The sequence below is a fragment of the Pelobates fuscus genome, chromosome 5, assembly GCF_036172605.1.
Source record: "Pelobates fuscus isolate aPelFus1 chromosome 5, aPelFus1.pri, whole genome shotgun sequence".
NCBI lineage: Eukaryota > Metazoa > Chordata > Amphibia > Anura > Pelobatidae > Pelobates > Pelobates fuscus.
The window spans coordinates 260089890-260103745 of NC_086321.1; the positions used below are offsets into that span (position 1 = coordinate 260089890).

The 13856-nt window shown below is 40.3% G+C and overlaps 1 protein-coding gene across 2 annotated transcripts in view; it reads left to right on the forward strand.

The window, feature by feature from the left end:
• Window positions 1–10420, forward strand: part of LOC134611398 (prostaglandin reductase 1-like) — a 75948-nt gene extending 65528 nt beyond the window's left edge. For both annotated transcript variants that reach the window (XM_063455262.1, XM_063455260.1), the window contains exons 7-10: window positions 1792–1947; window positions 3622–3727; window positions 8813–8937; window positions 10190–10420. In XM_063455262.1, coding sequence (XP_063311332.1) covers window positions 1792–1947; window positions 3622–3727; window positions 8813–8937; window positions 10190–10300 — 498 coding nt within the window. In that variant the 3' untranslated portion in view covers window positions 10301–10420. The remainder of the gene's footprint in view (window positions 1–1791; window positions 1948–3621; window positions 3728–8812; window positions 8938–10189) is intronic.
• The last annotated feature ends 3436 nt before the right edge of the window (window positions 10421–13856 follow it).

Sequence of the window (13856 nt, forward strand, 5' to 3'; positions counted from 1 at the left end):
TTATTGCCATGTTTTAATAGAATACAAATATGATTGTACATTTTTATGCCCACATTGCCTACACATATTTCAGATTTCCTCCATTTATTATGCCCACGTCATGACCAATTGCCCCCATTTTATTACAGCCAGCCATGCTACACTGCCCACATGCCACATTGGCTACATTTATTTCAGTTTGCTTCCATTGTACCCAATTCACATGCATACCATTATGCGCACATCATGACACACAGCCTGCATACCAATAAGCAAAGCATTATAAAAATCAAAGCAGGATACCACAATAGCATAGACAAGTGTGTTACTTGCATCCTGAGTGAGAAAGGGGGCAAACGTCAGGCTTTTTAGGTGAAAGCTGCATGATGTTATGATAGATATTTTGTAAGGGGTAAAGGAAACATCAGAGTCAAAAAGCACACCAAGGCAACATGCCTGCGTTATACAAGTTATGATGGCTCTATTGACCTTCAGAGAAACAGGCATGTATGTACTTTTGGAGGGAGCAAAGACAAGGAGTTTGGTCTTGGAGTGGTTGAGGTTCAGATACATGCCACCACATTTGTGGTGTACAGTGGCAAACTCTTATGCATCTGGCAGACCTTGTACCAAATGCACCCTCTGGATGTAAATTATAGACATCTTGTTAAAAGTCAGAAATTGTTTGCAGGTGTGGTTTCTCTTTAACCCCTTAAGGACCAAACTTCTGGAATAAAAGGGAATCATGACATGTCACACACGTCATGTGTCCTTAAGGGGTTAATGTATACATTTAGTTGTGTTTTTGTTTAATTTATTTGTTTAATTCAGTGCTGTCCAACATTTTCACCAGTACTGTAGAATCAAGGTTCAACAAACATAGTGAATTAAAACATATAATTGAATAATCCATACCAACACATTCGCCTTACATATCCTGCCACACAAACACACGGGCATCACATTATGAACTGAAAATCACCACCCTTTGTTTTCCAATTCTTTCTTGTCTCTTTTTTTTCTCCATCACCCTTTTTCACCTCCTTACTCCATTTCCTTTTACGTCTACTTCCGGTCACTGATTCCACCTTTCATTCCACCTCCTGCTCCCTTTATGACTCCACACTCAAAATCCCTCTTTTATTTACATATTATATATACGTGTGCCATTTATCAAACATTTTATGCCTTCATAAATACAGTTGTGGAATGGCTGGTTCATGTATGTATTCAGTATTCTTTGTACATACCTTGTATCAGTGGTGTATTTTGGATTTGTTCTGTCCCAGGCACGAATAAATTTGCCCCCCCCCTCCTCCCAATTCGTGTCAAGGCCATTTTTTTGACTGACACACATGCCCTCATTGATACATGCCCTGATATACATTCACTGACACATGCAGTCATTGGCACACACTGTTTAACCAGCACACACTTTTACTGACAGACACACACTGACACACCCACTCACTGACAGTCACACACTCTCAGATACACATAAAATGACATACACACACTGACACATACTCACTGGCACACTCAGACACACACTGACAGCTACACTTACTCACTCACAGTAAGGTGGACAGCCCCAGAACACGAGGCAAACAAGGCATTTGTCTGGGAGCTTGGGTGGCATTTTTTGGTGCCGCCCCAGGCAAATGCCTTGTTTGCCTTGTGGTAAATACATCCCTGCCTTGTATGTGTTTTGCCCACTATGTCTCTGTGCACCAGACCAATAAAAGCTATGGTGATAGTCACATACATTCAGCAGTATGTTTGGTTTTATTTGCATTTTTATTTCATAATCAGGGCTGCAAAGTGGTTGGATCTACGGGCTCAGATGCAAAAGTTACCTACTTAAAAGAAATTGGTTTCGATGAAGCCTTTAACTACAAGACTGTAAGCTCTTTGGAAGAAGCTCTGAAGAATGCATCACCAGAAGGTTATGATTGTTACTTTGAGAATGTAAGTATATATTCTGTTGTAAAATATGTAAAATGTAAAAGGCTATGCAATGCTAACTAACTTAATGAAGCAGTTTTGGTATATAGATCATGCCCCTGCAGTCTTACTGCTCAAATCTCTGCCATTTAAGAGTTATATCACTTTGTTGATGAAGCGCTAGTCATACCTCCCTGCATGTGACTTACACAGCCTTCCTAAACACTTCCTTTTCAAAAAAACTGTTAAAGTAAGTAATCTAATGTTTACACTTCATTTATTGCAAGTTTTGTTTGATTTATAATTTATCTCCTGATCCAAAATTTGAAAGTAAGTTAAATCTGATTGAAAATGAAGCCATTTTGTTTCCATGCAGGCTGTGTCAGTTACAGCTATGCTAGGCTGTGGGTAAGGCTGCATAAACAGACTCAAAAGTAATTTAACAACTAAATGACAGAGAACTGAGCAACAAAACTTCAGAGGCATGATCTATCCACCAAAACTGCTTCATTAAGCTAAAATTGTTTTGGTGACTATAGTGTCCCTTTAATTTGCCTTAGCATTCCATATTTTCTTTGCCTTTCATCTCATCTTTTTGTTACAAGTTTACTAAAGTTAGATTTCAAAGTAAATTGAAATGAAATGTAACATTTTTATTTTAGTGTTGCGAACTGAAAGCCGAGGCGATTTAGAGAATTTCTTCTGTTTGGCTATTTCGATGTTAAATTTTGAATTCACGTTGACTTTACGCTTTAGTAAATAATTTTGTTGGTTTGTACTTTTGCATGTAGTTCCATCATTTATAAGTTCTCCATGTTATTCCATATGCAGTCTTGGACCCGGTTTTCCCATCACACAAAAATAAATAAATAAATAAACCATGTTGTGAAATATACAAGCTATCCTCCTACTTCCCCTGAATTTCCTCTTTGTGGCTTGACTATTTGTCTTAGCTATTGGCACGATGGTCTGGCCCTCACGTTACATGTTTGCAAGAGGTTTGCTATATCAGTTTTCTACAGATATTTATAAGCATTATGCATGCTGTTTCACACTGAAAAGGAATGTGAAAAGCATTTGTATGTTTCCTAAGGAGGTTGCCCTACTATTGGAAATGTTTTGTGACACACTACTTAAAAACTGAGAAGAATTATTTTCTAGGGAAAATCAGTACACAGTTACAACTAAACACAAAATGTCATGTTTTAAATAAAAAAGCATAAACAAAGGTTTTACCCACAAAACTGTGGTGCAATCAAATGTTAATGAGTGTTCCGGTAGGAATATATTTCTCCCATATATTTACTAGAAATCGTGCTTGCAAATTTATTGGAATGCATTTGATTACTTCCCATAAAGAAAAGCATGCAAGCAAGCATGCAAGACTTTTTATATGTTATGATGGTAAAAGTTTGAGTCAAATAAACAAGTAGAAGGCAGGTGAACAGAAAAAGGTCATTACGAAATTTTAGAAATAAGCATGAACAAAATCCTAGAAATAAAATGAAATAATTTGGAAAAAATGCAAAGTCCAAAATACCCCACCACGGAGAACCAATTCAGGAAAAGCGTACCTCTATTTTCTTGCATACTTGACTTTCATTTTATATTAAACTTCTATGAAGCATGAGGCAGGTCTCATTTAGTAAAACGTGCCCTGTGTTGTCCCTTACACTATTCTCCCCATTGTCTGTACAGGTAGGTGGGGTGTTTTCTGATGTAGCCCTGCAACAAATGAAACAATTTGGAAGAATTGCTGTGTGTGGAGCTATTTCTACGTACAACGATTCAGTGCCTCAAACAGGTAAGAACAGTTGCAGCTGGTAAACCATTTTAGACAACTTGCTTCAATACACTATAGATTTTTTTTTTTCTAGATCTGACTTTTTTCTTTCACTTTTCTTTCTTACATGTATTAATGATTTGCACACTATATTAAAGGGACCATTTGGACACCAATACAACTTTAGGTTTTGGCCTAATTAATACGCTGCAATTTTTGCATGCATACAGCATATTAACGAGGCCAAAATCTATCAATTTATAGTGCCACCATATTCCATAGCACTGTACAATTTGGGAAAAGACAGTGCAAGATACACAAACCAATACAAAATGGAAAGAGGGCAATGTCCTTGACCCAAGATCTTACTATTGAAGGATTTTTATACAAAGTGCTGGGATAGCTCATGAGCTAACAATCTAAAGGTTATAATGGAATTTGAGACAAAAGGTAGCAGGGAAATTTTGGAAGTGATGACCAGAGGAAAATTGCAGCTACTGGTAAATGTAAAAGAAATGAGTAAGATCTCAAGCAGTTGGAGAAGCATTCTATAGCGTTAGAAGGAACCTGCATTAAAGTTGTATTGGTGCCATAGTGGTTTTTTTTTTGTTGTTTTTTTTTTTTTTTTTAACACTAGGAAACTCCAGACTGGTGCTGCCACACAGTTAAAGCATGCATACATTCTACATGCACATACTACACAATGTAATGTAGTGTTAAGATTGGCTTATTGCAGCTTATTCCTTGAGCTTTACTAAAATAAAGTCCAAGGTCAAGCCCATTATGTCAAACTTTTCTTTTTATATTGCTTTGCATTTAAATTGATATCCACATGCCAAGAATCTGAATACTGACGGACAGATGTGATTACTTACAAATATACACTGGTGAAGTGCTAATATGATGCTTGAAACTGCACCCAATAGTGTAGTGTAACATAAACCATAGTTTATGAAAATATACCTTATTCTTAGTCTTGGTATTTAAATGACGTCTCTTTAAAAACAGATACACCTAATAGAGCAGACTGTGTAAAAAAAACTGTTGTAAAAAATTGCTGCGCCAAGAAAAAACTAAAAACTTAGCTCAAGTATGTTCACCTTAGGGTCCGTTAAGGCGACCCTTTTCCTTCTATAGGAGCGGTTTTCTTGTTTTGCTGTCCTGTGTGGTATTTAGAGAAAAGACAAACAGTGCAATATTGTAATTCATCCAATATGAATACAAGTGAGTGGTAAAGTAAATATACACAAACCCAGAGCCATGTGCTTGGCTCAGATCAAATCGCATATGTGGTTTGGCCTGATATTAGGATTATTGAGCATAGTGATTTTCAGGTCGTAGGGAGCGAGTGTGTTTGTAGAAGGGAGGGGGATATAAATGGGAGTGGGTAGGAGGCCGTGTGTGTACAGTCTAGGCAAGTAGAGTATGTGGAGCATCGTCTGACCGCTCCATGTATAGCCCGGATAGAGATGGTAGGGGAAATGTAGTCTATGAAAGAGGAAAGGTAGAGAGCAGAGGGTCCATATAGGTCCTGTCCTCCCTGCGGGACATTAGCTTGAAGGGGTGACCCATGCCTCTGCTGTGTAAGAGCTTGAGTTAAAGGTCTGAGTGCTTTCCGTTTGTGCAGGTTGCTGGGCGCCAACTTCTGAAAGAATTGGACCTGGTGGCTGTCTATTTGTACAGGGTTGTCTTTAGTGGTTGCATCAGTGCTTCCTTTATGTGGAAGTAATGCAGACGGACTATTACGTCTCTTGGCTTGTTAGTGTTTGGTGAAGGAGCTCTGAGGGCTCTGTGTGCCGTGTCACTGATGAGCTCTACTGGAGGTGCTTCAGGCAGTAGGCCGCAGAATGTCTCTTGGAGCGCTGAGTTAAGCATGTCCAGCGCAACGGATTCTAGCAGCCCTCTAATTCTTATATTGTTTCTGCGTTTTCTGTTGTTTAGATCTTCTTGCGCTTCTTCTAAGGCTCGTACCTGGCCGTGGATCTCTTGCAGGGCCATGTCGTGATTGGCATTGGTCATGGAGATCTCCATCTTGTCTTCCGCCGCTAAGGTGCGCCTGGTTAAGTCTTCTAGGCCTTCCCGGATAGGGGCCAGATGTTTTGCCAGCTCTGCTGCCACGTTTAGCTTGATATCATGGAGCAACTCCTTCAGGTCCCCTCTGTTCACCGGGTTAAGGTCCTGACTGCTTCTTCCCGCTTTGCTGGCGTCTGAGTCAGACTCAGATGAGACTCCTATACGTGGCAGGCCCTTGTCTGTGCTACCGCTGTTCTGTGTCTCGATTTTTATTTTTTTCTCATGAGCATGCTTGGGAGACAGGTGGGGCAGGTTGTGGCGGAAATATTTAGCGATTTGTGCTTTTGTAAGCTGTTGTTTTGCCCGATATTGCGGAGCTCTAGCAAAGAGCACAATATTAAGACGCACTACGAATAATTAGTTATCACTAAATATTAGTGCTAGTACATTATCTGTTCTATTACTTAGAACCTCAAGTCTAAGCTAAAGAAACAGTAGATGGGACAAATATATTGTAGAATATTGCCTATTCTATATTTCTATTGATTATATATGGATGTGTGGATTGACATAAGTAACAGATGGTATAAGTCACAAGTCTTTCTTTGTCTGAGAGCTCTTGAATGTAAGTTGGGGGTTTTGTCCTTATATGGCTAGAGTTATAGTCTGACATCATTCTGGTAATATCTATATAGAAACTGAACACGAGGTCTCTCACTCTCTTGGCTCTCTTTCCTGTACAAGATGTAACTCTCCCTTCAGGAGTCCAGCATTTACCACCTGCTGTTGAAATCCATTATCCTGTAACATCCTTTGTTGTTTTATTATGTATCAGTAACTAAGAATAAACCTGAAGAAACCATAAGTCAGATTGCGTATTAGTACTTTTCATTAATATAGACCTATATTAATGTCGCGAGCAAATTTGGCCCAAGACTATATATACAAAAGACGTGTGTGTGTGTGTGTGTGTGTGTGTGTGTGTATATATATATATCAATCAACTGAAGACAAGAAGAAATTAAGAAGATTTTACATTAACGTTGACGATTCGAGCTATATTTTACATATACACACACTGCTCAAAAAAATAAAGGGAACACTTAAACTACACAATGTAACTCCAAGTCAATCACACTTCTGTGAAATCAAACTGTCCACTTAGGAAGCAACACTGAGTGACAATCAATTTCACATGCTGTTGTGCAAATGGGATATACAACAGGTGGAAATTATAGGCAATTAGCAAGACATCCCCAATAAAGGAGTGGTTCTGCAAGTGGTGACCACAGACCACTTCTCAGTTCCTATGCTTCCTGGCTGATGTTTTGGTCACTTTTGAATGCTGGCGGTGCTTTCACTCTAGTGGTAGCATGAGATGGAGTCTACAACCCACACAAGTGGCTCAGGTAGTGCAGCTCATCCAGGATGGCACATCAATGCGAGCTGTGGCAAGAAGGTTTGCTGTGTCTGTCAGCGTAGTGTCCAGAGCATGGAGGTGCTACCAGGAGACAGGCCAGTACATCAGGAGACGTGGAGGAGGCCGGAGGAGGGCAACAACCCAGCAGCAGAACCACTACCTCCGCCTTTGTGCAAGGAGGAACAGGAGGAGCACTGCCAGAGCCCTGAAAAATGACCTCCAACAGGCCACAAATGTGCATGTGTCTGCTCAAACGGTCAGAAACAGACTCTATGAGGGCCCGACGTCCACAGGTGGGGGTAGTGCTTACAGCCCAATACCGTGCAGGACGTATATCACAGATGAAAGCAGGTTCACACTGAGCACATGTGACAGACGTGACAGAGTCTGGAGACGCCATGGAGAACGTTCTGCTGCCTGCAGCATGACCGGTTTGGCAGTAGGTCAGTAATGGTGTGGGGTGGCATTTCTGTAGGGGGCCGCACAGCCCTCAATGTGCTCGCCAGAGGTAGCCTGACTGCCATTAGGTACCGAGATAAGATCCTCAGACACCTTGTGAGACCATATGCTGTTGCGGTTGGCCCTGGGTTCCTCCTAATGCAAGACAATGCTAGACCTCATGTGGCTGGGTGTGTCAGCTGTTCCTGCAAGACGAAGGCATTGCTGCTATGGACTGGCCCGCCCGTTCCCCAGACCTGAATTGAGCACATCTGGGACATCATGTCTCGTTCCATCCACCAATGTCACGTTGCACCACAGACTGTCCAGGAGTTGGCAGATGCTTTAGTCCAGGCCTGGGAGGAGATCCCTCAGGAGACCACCCGCCACCTCATCAGGAGCATGCACAGGCGTTGTAGGGAGGTCATACAGGCACGTGGAGGCCACACACACTACTGAGCTTCATTTTGACTTGTTTTAAGGACATTACATCAAAGTTGGATCAGCCTGTAGTGTGTTTTTCCACTTTAATTTTGAGTGTGACTCCAAATCCAGACCTCCATGGGTTGAAAAATGTGATTTCCATTTTTATATTTTTGTGTGATTTTGTTGTCAGCACATTCAACTATTCATCTAGGATGTGTTTGTGTGTTCCCTTTATTTTTTGAGGTGTGTGTGTGTTCGTGTGTGTGTTCGTGTGTGTGTTCGTGTGTGTGTGTGTGTGTTCGTGTGTGTGTGTGTTCGTTCCTGACTGCACATATAGGAAGAAGATCAATCAAAGTGTTGCTCACTGTTTTGCTTTATCTTTTGCAAAGTGTATTTTTTTCATTTATTTACTTTTGCAATGCATTATACTTTCCCTGATCTCATTGCATTCCTTCTTTTTTTGCTTCTTAACCATCATTTTTTAATGCACTTCATTTTTAGGCAACTCAATGGAGTGTTGTTTATTTACTTCTCTTTTTTTCTGTCATTTTAAATGAAGCAGTCTTTTCTGAAATGGATATTTCTTTAAAAATAAATGAACCTATTTTAAGCATTTTTTTTCATCATTTACAACCATTTAACTTTTTTCGGAAGACTGTGATATTATTGTTAGGGACACTATGACTATAGATAATTTTAATATTGCTCTACTAAATGGGCTCTTTAAATGAAGTTGAACATGCTGCATTGATCCATATTTAATTTTATTGTTTTTGTAATCACCAGAATACAAATCTGTCTCCCTACAGGACCATATGTACAGTCATATTTTGTTTTTAAACAACTGCGCATGGAGGGGTTTCTGATCTTTAGCTGGGAAGACAAACCTCAGTATCAGGAGGGACAAAAGCAGCTCTTGCAGTGGATTGTAGAGGTAATAACTGTCTTAATTGTTGTGATCATAGCTACAAAAGATAAGTTTAGATTTGACATGGTGAAAGTAAACTATCATGTGTCTGTCAAACCTACACTAACACACACTCTGCATTCATTACACTAACACACACTCTGCATTCATTACACTAACACACAATCTGCATTCATTACACTAACACACACTCTGCATTCATTACACTAACACACCAGCACTTTAGCATACCGCAATACAAAAAGAAAGTGCCGCGATCCTCATTTTCCTACATAGTTCCTTAAAGGGACACTCCAGGCACCCAGACCACTTCTGCCCACTGCTCTTAACCCTGCAAGTGTAATTATTGCAGTTTTTTATAAACTGCAATAATTACCTTGCAGGGTTAACTCAGCCTCTAGTGGCTGTCTACTAGACAGCCACTAGAGGGCACTTCCTGGTTTCTAGCAAAGGAAACCTGTGCTAGAGCGTCGCTGGACGTCCTCACGCTATGTGAGGACCTCCAGCGTCGCTCATTTCCCCATAGGAAAGCAGTGAAATGCATTTTCAATGCTTTCCTATGGGGAGCGCTAATGCGCATGCGCGGCATTGCCGCGGATGCGCATTAGGTCTCCCTGGCCGGTGGGCGGGATCAGTCTCGCCCACCAGCCGACGCAATGCAGAGGAGGAGGAGCAGCGGCGGCGGAGGAGGAAGCAGCGACGTGGGACATCGTCACTGCCTCAGGTAAGTGACTGAAGGGGTTTTCACCCCTTCAGCACCCGGGGATTGGGGGGTGCGAGGGAGAGGGGACCTGCAGTGCCAGGAAAACTGATTGTTTTCCTGGCACTGGAGTTTCCCTTTAATTATGGAATAACCTCAGACACTATCAAATTGTCCTCTAGTTTAAGTCAACATATCTCAATACTGAATGCACTTGTAATCATGGTTGATTATATTTCTTACCCGCTATTTGTTACATTTATATAGGTGTATTTTAATAGTGTTTTGTCATTTTGTACTCTATTGTGGGCCCATGACATTCTTAAAAATTAGAGGAATTTCAATGTATCCTTCCAGGTCAAATGTGTTAAAAATAAAGGCATTAAAGTCCATTATAGTTGGGATATAATGATACGTCCTAACGTCGTTAAGGGGTTAAATTTAAACCGTTTGGAACATACTACTCCATACGTAATGAAGGCAATGCACTGCAGATTTGCTTTGTTGTTTTTTTAATTGTAACCATGTTTTTTTTTTCTTACCTTGTTTTTTCTTCAGGGAAAGCTGAATTTCCACGAACATATCACAAATGGCTTTGAAAATATGCCAGCTGGTTTTATTGGAATGCTTAGTGGAGACAACATTGGGAAAGCCGTAATAAAGGTGTAACCACCAGGATTTGCAGTCTTTTTTAAAGCATTGCAGTGCTGCTTGTTGTGGGAGCAGTCTCGTTTTTGTGAAAATTAATAAAATAAAATAAATAAATAAAAGGTTCTTGCTAAAACTGAACTTTGTTTCTCTGCCTTAGCACATACAATTACTGTAAATGTCTCTTTGTGCAGTTAATCCAAGTGTAGCCAATACATCCCCAAATTCATTTTATTATATCTAAAATTATTTCTCATGTCTGCTTTAAGCAATATTTTTATTCTAGCAGTGGTGATTTTCATTTGTATACAGTGTAATATAAAATTCAATTACCATGAAGTGATGTAAGACGCTGAAGGGGCGGGGCATCTAGGTACGAGCAGGAGAAACCCAAGTAAACCCCTGCATACATTAAGAAAGAGAACGGCGGATGATTAGTGAAAGCTGATAGAGGACTGCGAGCAACTCGAACCCGACTTTAGCGGAAATTATTTGAGCTCCAGTGAGCATCTACTCCTCGCAACCTACTGCAAGGCTTGGAAGGAGTTGGAGCGAGCAGAGACCCGTTTTGAAAATCCTCAGACAAACGGAAAAGAGGTCATGAGAGGAGAAGGCGAAAGCGAGAAGCGAGGTCTCATTACTGACTGAGGGAGCACAGATCCTGATTTAACGATCGAGAAAGAAGGGGCAGAGAAAGAAAACAAAAAGTGAGTCAAACGGTATCTGAAAAAAAATATTTAACAGTAACTCCCATAAATAAATAAGCGGGAAGAAGGGAGGAAGAAAAATAAAAGAAGGAAAGGAAAATAAAATAAAAGGGGAGGAAAAAAAGGAAAAAAACACTGAGTTGGGAGAGGTAGGAAGAAAAGTTAATTAAAAGATACATGATAAATAACTAAAAAAGGGGAAAGAAGAAAGAGGTTTCCAGAGTAGGAAAAATTAAGTCTGGATTCCTGAAATGAAATAACTGCATAGTCAACATGACAAAATCCACTTCTTAAACCCTGGTGTATTACCCTCCCCCTATCAAAGTTCCTCCACTTAAAGTCATTACCTGCCTGAACTGAGAACCTGAAAAAATAATTAATTCCAACTCACTATCGGTTTAGTTAAAGGTCTGACCGTAAGACTCAGAATGTCCACACAAAAAAAGCAGCAAAAGTAAACAAACTGCTAAAAGAGAAAAAAAGCAAGACATTAAATTAATTAAAGGAAAAAAAATTAACATCAATGTTCTCTCCTCAAAATAGAAAATCTAGTGGGAAAGCAGAAATGTCTCTGAGCCTAGAGTCTAATAGCTCAACAGAACATGAAATTGAATCCTCATCAGATCAAATTAATAAAACAAAGTCGGCTGCCTCTCTTACAAGAGCAATTCCATAAAATCTTGGATCAACAGCTGAAGATTGTAAAAGAATTAAGAGAAAACATCCAGAAAGGATTAAAATCCCAATTACATCTAATTAAAGGATCACTATAGTGCCAGGAAAACAAACTCGTTTTCCTGGCACTATAGTGCACCCTCAGGGTTCCACTCCCACCGGGCTGAAGGGGAAGTAGGGGGTTAAACACTCACCTTTCTCCAGCGCCGGGCTCCCTCGGAGCTGTGGACTCTCCTCCTCCATCGGTCGTCATCGGCTGAATGCGCATGCGCGGCAAGAGCCGCGCGCGCGCATTCAGCCAGTCCATAGGAAAGCATTCTCAATGCTTTCCCATGGACGCTTGCGTCTTCTCACTTTGAAAATCACAGTGAGAAGCGCCTCTAGCGGCTGTCAATGAGACAGCCTCTAGAGGCTGGATTAACTCATATGTAAACATACAAAACTGCTATGTTTACAGCAGGCAGGGTTAATCCTAGATGGACCTGGCACCCAGACCACTTCATTGAGCTGAACTGGTCTGGGTGCCTATAGTGGTCCTTTAACGAAGAACTGAATGAATGTTTTAAAGGAATCAAGGAAGAAATACAACAGATGGCAGACAAGATTAAAACCATGGAAAATAAAGAACAGATGGAAATTTATAAGAATAAACTGGAAGCGTTGGAAATAAAAGTAACAGACTATGAAGATCATGCTCGTTGAAAGAACCCACATATAAGAGGGATCCCTGAAGAAATTTGTTCTGGTCAACTAAATAGCTATATAATGGATCTGTTTAACCCCTTAAGGACCAAACTTCTGGAATAAAAGGGAATCATGACATGTCAGACATGTCATGTGTCCTTAAGGGGTTAAAGAACTGGGAATACAAGAGATCTTAAATGAAAATATAATCGAAAGAGCTCACAGATTGCAGAAACCTAAGAATATCCCTAAAGACATTCCACAAGATATAATTATACGTTTTTCTACCTACTTTATTAGACAGAAAATATCTCTGGCATTTAAATCTTTCACGATAGAAAATGAAAGATGTAGCAAAATTTAAAAAATGTTTCAAGATTTATCAAATGAAATTAGATCAAAGAGAAGATCATATCAATTCTTAACAGATATCCTAAGAGATACAAATATAAAGTATAATTGGGGTTTTCCTGTAAAGATCTACCTTAATTATGAGTAGTTTTTTTTTACATTACTAATGATGTTAGTGAAGCCAGGAAATGGATAGAAACTCATATAACCAGAACCGGCCAAATTAAAAAAGCAAATAGAGTATAGGGGTAAAGAATATGGTTAACTATTTAGGAGAGTGTGGATTAAGAGAAAAGAAGTAATACACTTAATTGATAGAATTCATTTTAAAGAAGGGAAGGGAATAGAGGGGTACGGGGTGGAAGGGAGATTGGAGAAATCCTCAGTTTTGTTTTTTTGAAAGTTTTTTTTTCCCGCTCATTGCACCTCTTTATCACTTTTAATGCTGTCACGTGAATAGTGATGTACCGAACGGTTCGCTGGCGAATAGTTCCTGGCGAACATAGCGTGTTCGCGTTCGCCACGGTGTGCGAACACATGCGCGGTTCGATCCGCCCCCTATTCGTCATCATTGAGTAAACTTTGACCCTGTGCTTCATGGTCAGCAGACACATTCCAGCAAATTAGCAGCAGACCCTCCCTTCCACACCCTCCCACCTCCCTCCCAGCATCCATTTCAGTTTCATTCTGAAGCTGCATTCTTAGATAGAGGAGGGAAAGTGTAGCTGCTGCTCATTTGATAGGGAAATTGATAGCTAGGCTAGGGTATTCAGTGTCCACTACAGTCCTGAAGGACTCATCTGATCTCTGCTGTAAGGACAGCACCCCAAAAAGCCCCTTTTAGGGCTAGAACATCAGTCTGCTTTTTTTTTCTGTGTAATGTAATTGCAGTTGCCTGCCTGCCAGCTTCTGTGTCAGGCTCACAGTGGATACTGTGCCCACTTGCCCAGTGCCACCACTCATATCTGGTGTCACAATAGCTTAAGCTTGCATTTAAAAACCAAACATTTTTTTCACTGTAATAGATTGAATAGCAGTTAGTTGTCTGCCAGCTTCTGTGTCAGGCTCACAGTGGGTACTGTGCCCACTTGCCCAGTGCCACCACTCATATCTGGTGTCACAATAGCTTAAGCTTGCATTTAAATACAAAAACATTTTTT